This window comes from Cannabis sativa, chromosome 4, assembly GCF_029168945.1.
Source record: "Cannabis sativa cultivar Pink pepper isolate KNU-18-1 chromosome 4, ASM2916894v1, whole genome shotgun sequence".
In the NCBI taxonomy this organism is placed as follows: domain Eukaryota; kingdom Viridiplantae; phylum Streptophyta; class Magnoliopsida; order Rosales; family Cannabaceae; genus Cannabis; species Cannabis sativa.
This window is the reverse complement of record NC_083604.1, coordinates 2,971,954-2,985,360: the sequence shown is the minus strand read 5'-3', so window position 1 is coordinate 2,985,360 and position 13,407 is coordinate 2,971,954. Positions and strand designations below refer to the sequence as shown.

At 33.5% G+C, this 13,407-nt stretch overlaps 2 protein-coding genes across 2 annotated transcripts; one reads left to right on the top strand and one right to left on the bottom strand.

The window, feature by feature from the left end:
• The first annotated feature begins 148 nt into the window (after nucleotides 1–148).
• On the top strand, nucleotides 149–8,581 carry LOC115712809 (protein VAC14 homolog). Its single transcript, XM_030641187.2, has 20 exons — nucleotides 149–719; nucleotides 815–928; nucleotides 1,052–1,117; nucleotides 1,794–1,883; nucleotides 1,978–2,097; nucleotides 2,220–2,248; nucleotides 2,357–2,499; nucleotides 2,581–2,675; nucleotides 3,129–3,215; nucleotides 3,315–3,422; nucleotides 3,560–3,651; nucleotides 3,886–3,967; nucleotides 4,574–4,639; nucleotides 5,337–5,452; nucleotides 5,538–5,658; nucleotides 5,908–6,069; nucleotides 6,170–6,298; nucleotides 6,680–6,748; nucleotides 7,335–7,652; nucleotides 8,125–8,581. Exons 1-20 carry the CDS (start codon nucleotides 630–632, stop codon nucleotides 8,224–8,226), a joined length of 2,199 nt encoding a protein of 732 aa, XP_030497047.2. The 5' UTR covers nucleotides 149–629; the 3' UTR covers nucleotides 8,227–8,581.
• Nucleotides 8,582–9,192: 611 nt separating this feature from the next.
• Nucleotides 9,193–12,828, bottom strand: LOC115714040 (ankyrin repeat-containing protein At2g01680). Its single transcript, XM_030642556.2, has 3 exons — nucleotides 12,073–12,828; nucleotides 11,003–11,412; nucleotides 9,193–10,299 (listed from the first exon to the last, which is right to left on the bottom strand). The coding sequence occupies exons 1-3, from the start codon at nucleotides 12,407–12,409 to the stop codon at nucleotides 9,418–9,420; spliced, it is 1,629 nt and encodes a 542-aa protein (XP_030498416.1). The 5' UTR covers nucleotides 12,410–12,828; the 3' UTR covers nucleotides 9,193–9,417.
• Nucleotides 12,829–13,407: the final 579 nt, after the last annotated feature.

Here is a 13,407-nt window from a genome sequence, read left to right as displayed (position 1 = left end):
TTTTTTTTTTGATGAAAAATTAAAAAAAAAAAATTAAAATACCGAATTTAGACATACCCAAAACACAACAAAATCATAGATTAGGACAGGGGTATTTTCGTAATTTCAGAACAGTTCTACTTTGACTCTCTGTTAGCACCTTCCGAGATCACTCGTGCACCCAGATAGACAGACTGGACGACTTAACAGACCAAAAAGAACCCATTAAATTAATTAAATTTAATTAAAAAATAAAATAAAATAAAATAAAATAAAGACGAACGAAGAAGAAGAAGAAGAAGAAGAAGGAGATTCAAGAGAAGAAAAAGGAAAGTTTAGGGTTTACACAGTTCGTAATAATTCGATTTTTTTTTTGGAAACGAATCCAGATCTATAATGGAAAATTAAGACTGAGATTGATTTCTAATTTTGGAAAAAAAAATTAAAAAAAATAGTAGTGTTTTCCAAAATTCTAAAACCCTAGATAGATAGATAGAGATGTTTCGACTCGAGCAAGAAAAGATCCGAAAACGGCTTTGATTTTCACGGAGTCGTTCTCATACTCAATCTCAGTTTTTTTTTTTCTCTCTCTTTCGGTCATCTTTGGAGTTGGAGAAAAAATTCAGTTCTGAATCAGTTAGGGTTTTCACATGGCTGATGCTTTATCTGTGGTTCCCGCCTTTGTTCTTCGTAATCTTGCGGATAAGCTTTATGAGAAACGCAAGAATGCTGCTCTTGAGGTTTGATTTCTGTTTACTAGGGTTTTTGAGTTGTGTTTTTTTTTTTTTTGTAATGGATCTTCTGATTGGATTTTGTACTGTTTTGTGTATGTTAGGTTGAGAATGTTGTGAAGAGTTTAGCTTCGAATGCGGATCACGATAAGATTGCAGCAATTATCAATCTTTTGACTCATGAATTTACTTATTCGCCTCAAGCGAATCACAGGAAGGTATGTGAATGAGAGGTGATTTGGAATTGGGCATTTGGATCTTCTTGTGGTCTCACATGGCTGTTAAGAGTGTGCTGTTTGAGTATTAAGTGATTCTTTTTTTTTTTTTACAAATTTGTGAAGGGAGGATTGATAGGGTTGGCTGCTGCGACAGTTGGGTTGAGTACTGATGCGGCACAACATCTAGAGGTAAGGATTGAATTTAATTTTGTTTTTCTTTCCATCTTTTCTTTGTTAGTAGTCTGATCTTAATCTGTTGTTTTCGGATGTTGGCTTAAAATGATTTTGAGTTCACTATAACAATCAAGTTAGGCTGAAAGGTAATTTATATTATTGTGTATTTTCAACATCATCAGTATAATGAAAGTAGGATTCATTCACATCAAATTCAAGTTTGTATGGCGATTGGTTTTATGTTTTCCAACTGTTAGATTTCTTTTAGTAGTGATTAATTTGAAGGGACATAGTGTGTAGATGTATAAGAAGCCTGTAGGAGTAAGAGCTGTTATCTGGTCCAATTGTTTGCACCTGGTTGGGTTGTTAGGGAATTGGAAAATGCCAAGTTGTTATGATTGTGCTTTTGCTATTTCAAAATTGATTTGGATATATGGTCTTTTAGGTGCTGTTTCGTTGAAATTCAGTTCTTAGCATTTGGTAAATATAACTAACTATAGATTTCACATCCATTTGAGGTTTTTATTTAGTGAAGTTTGGACCCTATTGGAATCGATTTTCTTTTATTTTTTTCTTGAGTTTATTGATTAAGAAACATGGATTGGTTTCTAACCATCAAGTATTTTATCATTATATATATGCTATTTTGAACTGAATTTATTTCACTACAAGCTTTTTATTTATTTTCCAGCAAATTGTGCCTCCTGTGCTTAATTCGTTCTCTGACCAAGACAGCAGAGTTCGATATTATGCTTGTGAAGCTCTATACAATATTGCGAAGGTGAGTGGTTAGCTGACTTAAGTATGATAGGCTTATCATGTTTAATTCCCCATATTGATACTGGGTGTGATATGTATTCTTGCTTTTTGAACAGGTTGTAAGAGGGGATTTTATCATATTCTTTAATCAGATTTTTGATGCTTTATGTAAGCTTTCAGCCGACTCAGATGCTAATGTACAGAGTGCTGCTCATCTTCTAGATCGGCTTGTGAAGGTGGATTGTCATCTGAATCCTTCTGATTGATTGCATTTTTAATTTCAATTTTTAGCTTGTTTGCTCTAGTTGTCTTCCTGCTTGGTATTTCATTCTTATTTCAATCCTTTGTTGTGGCACAGGATATTGTTACTGAAAGTGATCAATTCAGGTGTGTTATCTTCTCTGTCATACTTTTCCAATTTTCTCATCAAGAGTTGAGGATTATTTCCTTATTATTTGTAATTAAGTTTCCTTATGTGGTGTTGTTCTTCTTCAGTATTGAAGAATTTATACCATTGCTGAGGGAGCGCATGAATGTCCTTAATCCTTATGTTCGTCAGTTTTTGGTAGGATGGATCACTGTATTAGACAGTGTCCCAGACATTGATATGCTGGGCTTTCTACCTGATTTCCTAGATGGTAATGCATATAAGTAGTAATTTTATTTTAATTCGTTTCCTTCTATGTGCATTTGGGTTCATAGTTTTCCATTATTTTCAGGTTTGTTCAATATGTTAAGTGATTCTAGCCATGAAATACGGCAACAAGCTGATTCTGCTCTTTCAGAGTTTCTTCAAGAGATCAAGAGCTCCCCAGTAAGAACTAATTTTATATTGAGCTATTTGGCTATATTGATTCTGCTGTCGCCCTTCTATTTTTCCTAAAACTTGTTGCTGGCTGGCAATATGCTCCCTCCCATCCGCACATGGCCTTCTAGAAAATTTTCTGCTTGATTTTAAGTATATAGCTGTGATGATGACTTTGTTAACTTCTCCCTTCACTTTTCTAAAACTTTATGCCTTGTTTGTTCTCTTTCTATTTATGTTTATGCTTTTGCTTAGTGATCATATCTTTCTTTCTTAATATTGATCAAATCTATGTCTGTGCTTTTGATTAGTGACAAGGTTTATTGCCTTCTTAATATTTAATCAAATCCATCTTATGCCAACAAGATAAATAAGTGTGCATGTTGTCGAGTACTTTTTACTGGAAACAAATTATCTTTTTCATTTGTGATTTCTGACTCAAGCAGTGCTCTACTCTTGAAGTCTGTAGATTATGGTCGCATGGCTGAGATTTTGGTGCAGAGGGCTGCTTCTCCAGATGAATTTACTCGGTTAACAGCCGTCACATGGGTAGGTTCCTTTATGTTGTATTCCCAATTTATTAATTACAGGTCCAATTAAATCATTGCTTATAAGATGATCAAATATATATGCTGTTTGACTTTGCAGATAAATGAATTTGTAAAACTTGGTGGAGAACAGCTTGTTCCTTATTATGCTGATATTCTGGGTGCAATATTGCCTTGCATATCTGATAAAGAAGAGAAAATTAGAGTGGTAAGTTTGTCAATAGTTTTTCCTTATTTTATTTAGACTAGTGAGTTTTAGAAGATTGTTCGTTGTTTTATCATTTTTTATTATTAAAAAGGAAAAAAGGAAAAGAAAACTCATTATTAACTTATTTATTTGTGAAGATTGCTCGTGAAACCAATGAAGAACTTCGTGCAATAAGAGCTCATCCATCTGACGATTTTAATGTGGGATCCATACTCTCTATTGCAAAGAGGTGCAATTTTTTTAATGTGAAATAAAACTTTGAATTGTTATTAGAAGTTTCACTTTTATGGGAATATAGTACTTGCTCTCATTTAAGAGCTTCGGGAAATGTTGATGTTACCCTTATTTACTTTTAAGCTGCCAAGCTTCCTTCTTAAAGTTAGTTTAAGTGAGTGGTGGTAACTTATCTCAAAACAATTGCTGCGCTACCATAGGTGGTAATTCATGGATATTTTGACTGCAGGCAATTATCTAGTGAATGGGAGGCTACTAAAATTGAAGCATTGCACTGGATTTCGACACTTTTAAATAGATATCGTGCTGAGGTAAGCAGGAACTTGCATTCTCTATGAATTCTTTCTTGGCCTATAAAAAACAGAAGTGTCAGTACTTGTTTGAAATTTGTGATATATCTATTACCATGCATTTTTAACTCACTAGAGTTTTCAAGTGAACTATCTCAAATTTTGCTTATGGTCTGTTTGAAATAACAGAGGGCTTGTTTCAACTCAAGTAATATCAGCTTTTAATATCTATGCTATCATGCTTGTCTTTTTCTTTGAACTTCCTTTTCACAAAAAATCTTCTGATACATTTGGTCAATTTTTATTGAATGGTTGTAGTTCTTACAAGAAAATCAGGGGGATTTTTCTTGCAGACAAACTGTCTAATTTACCTGGAGATGTTGTTTTATTGACAGATGAATGTTTAGTTTTATAATATAAGTATGAAAATAGAAAAGGCTGGTTTGTGCTTTTATTATTACAGTTCTGTGGGTACTATTGTGAAATGATTCAAAAGAAATATGAAAAGCTCTGATTACATGATGTATGGTAATAGAAGTTTACAGTTCCTTATGTGCATTTATTTTCCAATGGACTGGTCCTTATTTTGGCTCAAAAATTTAAATGGATTTTTTTTTAATTGAACAGGTCTTGACTTCTTTGAGAGACATATTTGAGACACTTTTGAATCCACTTTCAGATCCTTCTGATGAGGTAACCTTATCTTAAATATCTACATTTTTTCTTGCCAACTCCACCTTATGCTTCATAAAAAAACATTTACGCTCAGGTTTTATCACTCATTAGTGTGTATAACATGTTTGGATGTTGTATGGAGTGTGAGGTTAATAGACTTTACTGCAGAAGTAGCCAACATATGCGTGCTATTATATTCAACAATGTTGATCTCTTGTGAGGATGTGATTGTACTCCACTATTGGAATTCATCTTGGGGATGTATAATGGTTTCTGATTTTTATAAAGATGTGGTAAAATGTAAAATGGGTTAAAGTTTGTCCAGCCACCAACTTAATACACCAAATCTTTTAATAATATGTTGCAAGTTTTCAAATTACATGGACAATAATGATTTCTTTGTGTGGCTACAAAATGAAACAACTCTTCAGTGTAAAAATATTTGAGGCAGTATTCCGTGTCTTCACTGTTATTTGTTTATAGTATGGTAAGGTGGTGAGACCATCATCAATATAATTTCAAACTGAAATTTTGCTTTTAATTATTGAATTATGTGCCTATAAAAATAAAGGAACGATTTTAATCCTTCCTATCAATTTTAAATGTGGAGATACAATAGTGTTGTTGCATATTAACCACAATAATGTTCTAGTTCTTAACCTGTTAGAACCTTGACCTTGACCTTGTCTTAAGATATTATGAATTTTCTTTCCAGGTTGTACTTCTGGTTCTTGAGGTTCATGCATGCATTGCAAAAGATCCCCAACACTTTCGTCAGCTTGTTGTTTTCCTAGTGCATCATTTTAGGAATGACAATTCTCTTTTGGAGAAGTGAGATTTATAACTTTGCTCTCTCTTACTCACAGTTTGACTGTCATCACTAGTGGTTGATATGTGTTGTTTCTTATCATCTCAGGCGTGGTGCTTTGATAATCCGTAGACTTTGTGTACATTTAGATGCTGAAAGGGTCTATCGGGAATTCTCAACAATATTAGAAGGAGAATCTGATCTGAACTTTGCATCTGTTATGGTTCAGGTTGTCATTCTTCTGAGAGCTTAAACCAGTAAATACTTGAGTAATCTAATGATTGATGATGAGGTTGGGTTGGGATTTTGTATTTCTTGAAATGAAGCAAGCCCATATCTGCTCATAACAAGAGATTATGATGTAACTGGTTGATGTGGATTTTTTTTTCCAAGTTATATGTTCTGATCATTATCTTTTTATTTATTATCATCTTTGATTATTTTTATTAATTTCATGGTTTTCCTTGTATGTTTTCAGGCTTTGAATTTGATTTTACTTACATCCTCAGAATTATCTGAACTTCGAGATCTTTTAAAAAAATCACTGGTTAACCCTGCCGGGAAGGATTTATTTGTTTCATTGTATGCTTCATGGTGCCACTCGCCCATGGCGATCATAAGTCTGTGCTTGTTAGCTCAGGCAAGTTTACATAATTTCTTGGCCACTTCCTCATCTTTTGTTGTTCATTTTTTTTACAGCTTTGGGCTATTGTCTTATCATTTTTTATGTAATGGTACAGACATATCAACATGCAAGTGCTGTAATCCAGTCTCTGGGGGAGGAGGATATTAATGTAAAATTTTTGGTCCAGCTGGATAAATTGATTCGCTTGCTGGAGACTCCAATTTTTGCATATCTTAGATTACAGGTCAGTGTCATAACCTCTTATAGTGTCATAACCTCCAATTTTTGCAGATGCTTGTTTACTTGGTAGTAAAAGTACACCATTATTGATAATTGGCCTTTGCCAGATTTTACTTGATCATGTATTTACTTATTAATGATCTCTTAGTCTTTGTGCTGGAGAGAAAATGCATCTTCTTTTGATTTTCATGATTTATAAGGTTGTGAACTTGAGCTTGTAGGCAAATATTGATTGAGGTGGTTAATATTGCAGATGCATTTGATGGATTATTAAATAATAGATGTGTTTTGTGGCTTCTTTGTTTATGTTTTATTCATTAATTTTTCAGAGATGCTTTATCATATGATATTCTATTAACTTAATAGCATCATTTGTTTCTTGCAGCTTCTCGAACCTGGAAGATACATGTGGTTGTTAAAAACCTTGTATGGTCTGTTGATGTTGCTTCCTCAGGTACATCTTTTTACTCTTTTCATGTAAGCACTTGTATTCATTATTTCTTATTTGAAAATTTTCTTTTTGGGGTTTGGGAGAGTGAAAAGAGAATGCATAGCTTGCCTTCCATTTATGTGAAACAAACTGTTGTGACATGGACCAAAATATATGTTTTTTTAACTGCCTGATTGACCAGTCAAAATTAAATATCATATGCTCTTGATTATGACTTGCAAATGAGCTCCGAAAGTAGTCTTTTCAAGAAATGAGATCAATCAAGGAAGTATAACCAATAATGAATTGATCAGAAATTTTGAGTAAGATAATTAAACCTGAAAAAGTTCACCAAGACGATGTAAAGATTTTAAAAGCCCGGGCTCAATAAAAGCATGTAGAACCAGTCGAAGGGAGACTACAGTGGCTATATTTGTTTCTTAACGTCATTAGTATTACTAGCTAATTATAATACCATTTTTCGATCATTTGTCACTCGTTTGGCCTATAGACTTGAGCTCTTGTTATTATTACTTAAAAATTTTGGTTATTTTTGCTGCTCCTTGCCTATGCTCTGATATTTGATTCTTACTGTTATTCTTGTTTGCAGCAAAGTGCAGCCTTCAAGATACTACGAACTCGTCTAAAAACTGTACCCTCCTATTCTTTTAGCAGTGATCACCTCAAGCGAACGCCTTCCGGGAACCCCTATCAGATTTTTCAGCAAATTTCAGGGGGGTCACATATAACTGATGATGGAGATGCAAATGAGAATGAGAAGAATTTGCATAATGGAATTAAATTTAATTTAAGACTACAACAATTTGAGCAAATGCAGCATCAACATCGTTTGCATGCTAAAGCGCAGTCACAAATTCGAAGCAGTGTTGCACCTCCTTCCTCTTCCTCCTCCTCCTCATCATCAAAGGTTTGTGAAGCTCGTCCGTTTTCCTGTCGTCAATGGAAATTGTTTAGATATATATATACATATTGAATCTAAAGCTAGTAACGGTATTGTTAGTGGCAGTACATTGTTACTGAGGCGTGAATATTCACCTACAAGTGATACTGTTTATGTGGGCGCCTTTTAAGTTGCGTCTTCAAGATCATTAAGTAGTTGCCTCAAATACTCAAAAGGGGTAGTTGCTAAAATGGTCCGAAATGTGGTTTTTTCTCTCAAGGTCTGAGGTTCGAGTCTCTCTTGGCTACTCATATAGTAGTTGGTATAGTTTCCCGGTCCCCAAATATTATAGGGTTAGGCGGGGATTCTAGTTTTGAAAAATTTAATAATTAGTTGCCTCAAATGATAATGTTGTGTCCATTCAGTCTGTTACGTGTAGTTGATTTAGGCTTATTTGCATTGTAGATCACTAGATTCTAAGATGTTCATATACATGCAGGAGGTGCGAAGACTGGAAGAAGCCACAAGCAATCCTCCACCCGAAATTAATCGGCCACCTTCAAGAACGTCAAGGAGAGGTCCGGGACAGTTGCAACTATGACAATAATACGCTCTGCTTCTGGAGTTTCTTGTTAAAATTATAATGATGGATGATCCCAACATAGGAAGAAGCCATGGAATTGGGATGTCTAGTATAATCTGTAAAATTGTATATCATAGTAGTTTGTTCTATGGAGAGAACTTGTGGAGGTTGGGATGTTGAAAATTGGGTTGTTGTTTTTGGAAATTGAGATGGAAGTTCAGTTTAGGCTGAGCTTATATTCTTTTGACTTTGTAAACGACATACAAAAACCCCCACGTGGTTCTGTTATTTTTTATTGAAAAACCATGTGGGTTAGAGGGATATATATATATTTATATATTTATATATAATATATCATATTCAATTTAGATGATACAGTTTGTTCTTTTTATGTCTTGTTTATAAACTATTATAATAAACAAATCAGAGTTAAATTTACGTTCACATTGTCTTGGGAAGAAGAAAACAAAATTTGTTTGTTTGTTAATTCAATTTGTGTTGTTTAATTAAACCATATGGAGATTATTAATTAATTTTGACGGGTTTCTTAAAAGGTTTGAATGTCACCCACCAAGATTGTTTTTTTCTTTTATTTAATTATGATGACCAAAAAGTTCAATTATAGCAATACTTACAAGAATTATATAGTAGGACTTTACTAATATGATCATGCTTAAGCAAATTGACTTGTAATTTGGCTGTTCCAAGTTCCAACTCTCTAAAAGAGCTTCAATTTTGGGATTTCATCAACTTTTAACCATCTATTATTGAGGCTGAAAATGATTAGGTATTTATTGAGAACCAAAAGTTTACCAAGTGAGATGAGTATCGAGTTTTATATAATTTAACATAATTATTTTTATAGAATATTGCTAACCATTCTTAAAACAACGCCACTTATGCACTAATTGCTGCTTAATATTAATGATATAATATCGTTATTAGTAAAATTAGATATGGAGTGTTTCTTTGTTCTAATCTAAGTAAAATAAATGCTAGTAGTTATATTATTGCATTGAATATACATGAATCTACATAACCCTTTCTTTTATCTTTTGTAAGTTACACAACCAAAATCCGATTACTTTTTCACTTGGGTATAATCTCAACATTTTGATGGCAACACCTACATCTGAACTCTAGTTTCCATTTTACTATTTTACAGATCACCATTCAATAAGAATATGAATGAAAAACATCTAGTAAAGTTCACAAAGCATAGATTTTCTCAAGGTCAGAATTATAGTCCTCAGGATCTGATATATTTGCAGAGTAAGCTGACCACGAGAAGGACTTGCTTCCACTTGCTCTTCTGATGCGCCTTTGAGAGTCGCGGTGGAAGCCACAATGTTGCCTGAAAACAAAGTAACACATGAATGCAAGTGTACCAATAAGAATCGGTGTTCCCACAACGGTTATGACAATCGCCATCCATGAATCTCCTTTCCCGACCACCTCGTAAGCTATGGAAAGAAAAGCCCCACAAGTGCAAGCACAGGCCGCCCACATCATTTTGTTTACAACCGATACAACCTGCTTCTGTGCCCTTGTATCCCAAGCCACTAAAGTTATCTGAACCACAACAACCGATAGAGAAATGAAGAGAGATATGGCATTCAAAAGGTAGAATACATGGAAACCAACATGATCAGCAATGTTAGCCTTTCCAACATCCTTTCCTTCCATTAGATATTGACCAGGCAAGTTGAATATCGCCAAGAAGGCTATGGATGCAAAAAGAACAGCAACAACAGTCACAGAATTCGTAGTGTTTTGAACAGCTTCTCGGTGTAGCTTTTTTAGTTCTTTTGCAATACCAGAAACTCGTCGTTGTGTTCTTTCGTTATGTTTGAGTTGTGATTGAACCTCATGCTTAATGTCACTTACAGTTCTCTTGAGTTCCATAGCTTCATCCATTTGGCCAACAAATCGGGCATTCTTGGCACCAGCTTCGGCTAGAGCTTCCTTAATTTCGTGTGAAGATTCTCCATATGGTAAGTTATCAGCCAAATCCAATGCAGTCTCTTGATTATTATTTATGGCATTGACATCAACAGATGGATAGGTGAGCAAAACGTTGACTATCTGAACCTGAGGAGAACAAAGAAGATATCAGCTTAAAGCATAAGGTATGTAAACAATCAAAAAGAGATTCCAAGTGTATCCATTCAATAACAAGAAGGGAAAGTTGGCTAGCTCCCATCTAAACCAAATCCCAATCAAGTAGTGTGAAAAAGATGAAGAATAGGCATGACAGTTATATATATAGGAAAATTCTGTGTTAGAAACATCACTTTTATCCCTATTGGTAAGAACGTTTTTGTTTTCGTTATATAGAGAATTATAATCCAAATTGTTTCATATGATGATGTACATTATAGTTATACTATAATCAGTTGCACGAGCGTAAATAAAGTTAAAAACTAACACACATGTAACTGATTGTTTGAATCTTATTTTCAACGTTTTTTAAAAATTGATGGAACGCATGCTAGAATTATATTATAACAAAAACATCCATACTGATAGGAACAAAAGTGATTTCCCTACTATAATTTTGTCATACATATATTTAGTGAGATGATCTCATTCAAAATGTCTTTTTCCAATGTTAGTACCTAAGTTTTCAGTTTTAAAGTCAGATATTTTGAATTCATAATGCATATCATACTGATACAATCAAAACAAAGCTTTACAAGCACAACGAATTAGATAGACTAATTAAGTGAGAATTTTGAACTCACATATGCATGTATGATTCTTCATCTTGTGCATAATTTAAATGGAAATATACCTGCGAACGACACTTCCTTGTAGCTAAATGCAGAGCGGTGTTACCCTTCTTGTCACGATCGTTAAGTATAGAGTGATCAGCAAGCAGTAACTCCTCCACAACCAAAGGACAATCACCTTTCACTGCCATATGAAGAGCAGTTTGACCCTTCTTATCTTTGATACGAACTATTTCTGGATCGCGGTCTATAAGCGCCTTTACAATACGAAGTTGGCCATATCTAGCTGTGTTATGCAATGCTGTTTTGCCATTTTTTCTCACTATCATCATTGAGCTAACATCAGCATCAAGGATTGCATTGACTATTTCTAAATGGTCTTGAGAGGCAGCTGAATAAAGGGGGCTTGTGTTTCTTGCATCACAACATTTACAAAGCTCTGGCCAAATTCCTACAAGCATCTTCACTATACCTAAAAGATATATGTAATAACACAGTCAATACAACATACCACATAAAGATTTAAGCTTTTATAAGATAACTTAAGAATTAGACTGTTAATAAAAACAATCAATGCTCTTTTATACCATAAATATCACCTATGAAACCATTATGAATTGTAGATAAAAAACATTCAGGGCGTGTTTGGAAAGACATGATAGAATTGGATTTGGGTGTAATTAAAGGTAATTACATAATTTGACACGTTTGTTCGACCATGTAATTTTTCTTGTGTAACTAGTAAACATTAGGAATTCATATCTAATTACCGACTTTCAAACACACACTCAAATCAATGCTAAGTAATCAGTTCTTTTCACTCATCTTAAATGATTATTAATAACATGAATATATGATCCAACAGTTTATCATGTTCAACAACTCATCTCTAAGAATAAAATGAGAAAAGTTGTAACATAAATTTGTGTTGAAAAGCCAAGTTTTCATTAAGTAAACTAAAGCTAATATCATCACCAACAAAGAAAAAAACCATTAAAAACCCAATTCTCAAACATGATCAAAAACCCCATTTCAGAAATCAGAAAGCTTGAGCAGAATTCAAATTTAGAAAAGAAGAACAAAAACAAAAACAAGAGCAGGGTGTAAAGAGATTAATTAAGAGGCATAATACCTAAGTGGCCACGCTTAGCAGCAACATGAAAGGCATTCATATCAGACTTAGACCTGATTTTCACAGTCTGAACATCACAGTGCCTAAGCAAGAACCCAAACAAATCCTCCATATTCTTATCTGCAGCAACATATAGGGCAGTCTCACCTGAATCATTCTGAATAGCCATCAGATCAGATACAGATGACTGATCAGAAGATTCCTCATGAGTAAGCTTATCAACTAACTCTTTAAGAGTTTCAATATCACCTGATTGAACGGCTGAGAAGAACAGTTGATGGTTTATGAAACGCAAAGACTTATTATTATTATTATTACTATTATTAGACTCCATCATCTCTGGAACTCCAAATTCAATCAAAATCTTTAATTTCTCTGTGTTTTCACCTCCATTAATGCTAATAAACAAAACCCTTTTCTCAAATCATCTCCTTCCTCCAAATCCCAGATGGGATTGAATCGAAAGCGCGTAAAGAGTAAGGGGGTGTTAGATTCTTTGGTGACTGTAATAATATGTATGAATGAAAAATAAAAAAGTGATCTTTTCTGTTGGCAAAAGCCAAATGGTCGATTATTAATAATTATTTCGTTAAAGAAAACTAAAACCCAAAAGAATAGAAAAGAAGAAAATTGAAGTGTATTTGTTTGGATTGTTGTTTCAATGGAGGATGATGAGAGAGAAAGTGGGGTCCTTGTGAATGGAGACCATGTGAAGATGATGAAGGAGTTGACCCTTTTCTCCAAAAAAATTTTCCTTCATTAATTACTTAATTTAATTAAATCTAAAAGACAAAGCTTTAAGTCAGATTATATGAATTTAATGAATTATGTTCTGTTTTTTTGATACTCAAATTATTGTTCCTTTCTTTCATTTGTTGAAAATTTTCAGTTGGATATACAGTGTGGCTGTTTTACAAAAAAACTCAAAAATGGATAAAAATAAAATAAATTAGATTTTCATTAGTTACTCTAAACCTATTTTTCTTTTTTGTAATTATCAAAACTAAAAGATAAATAATTATTATTGCTAATAATGATCAATAAATAAAGGGTAAATACTATTTTGGACCCTCTGTTTTACAAAAGTTATCAATTGGACCCTGTGTTTTGTTAAATGACAAAATGGACCCTGTATTTTTTAAAATAGTACAAATAGGACCCTGAATTGATTTTTTGTCAAAATAAAGTTTAATTATAATCCGATCTAAAAGTGCTGTGACGAAACTGTTTACATTTTTTGTATCTGTTCGTATTAAGCATTGTCTTCAAGTTGGTTGTATTAAAAAAAAAATTGTCAAAAATTAAGCTCAGGGTCCTATTTTTACTATTTTAAAA

Excerpts from the sequence above, each read along its gene's own strand:
- LOC115712809 (XM_030641187.2), top strand. The coding sequence starts at position 630 with ATGGCTGATGCTTTATCTGTGGTTCCCGCCTTTGTTCTTCGTAATCTT. Across the intron at positions 2,676-3,128 it reads AAGAGATCAAGAGCTCCCCA|TCTGTAGATTATGGTCGCAT; the intron begins GTAAGAACTAAT and ends CTACTCTTGAAG. Across the intron at positions 5,659-5,907 it reads TTGCATCTGTTATGGTTCAG|GCTTTGAATTTGATTTTACT; the intron begins GTTGTCATTCTT and ends GTATGTTTTCAG.
- LOC115714040 (XM_030642556.2), bottom strand. The coding sequence starts at position 12,409 with ATGATGGAGTCTAATAATAGTAATAATAATAATAATAAGTCTTTGCGT. Across the intron at positions 11,413-12,072 it reads TGCTAAGCGTGGCCACTTAG|GTATAGTGAAGATGCTTGTA; the intron begins GTATTATGCCTC and ends TATATCTTTTAG. Across the intron at positions 10,300-11,002 it reads CAAGGAAGTGTCGTTCGCAG|GTTCAGATAGTCAACGTTTT; the intron begins GTATATTTCCAT and ends TGTTCTCCTCAG.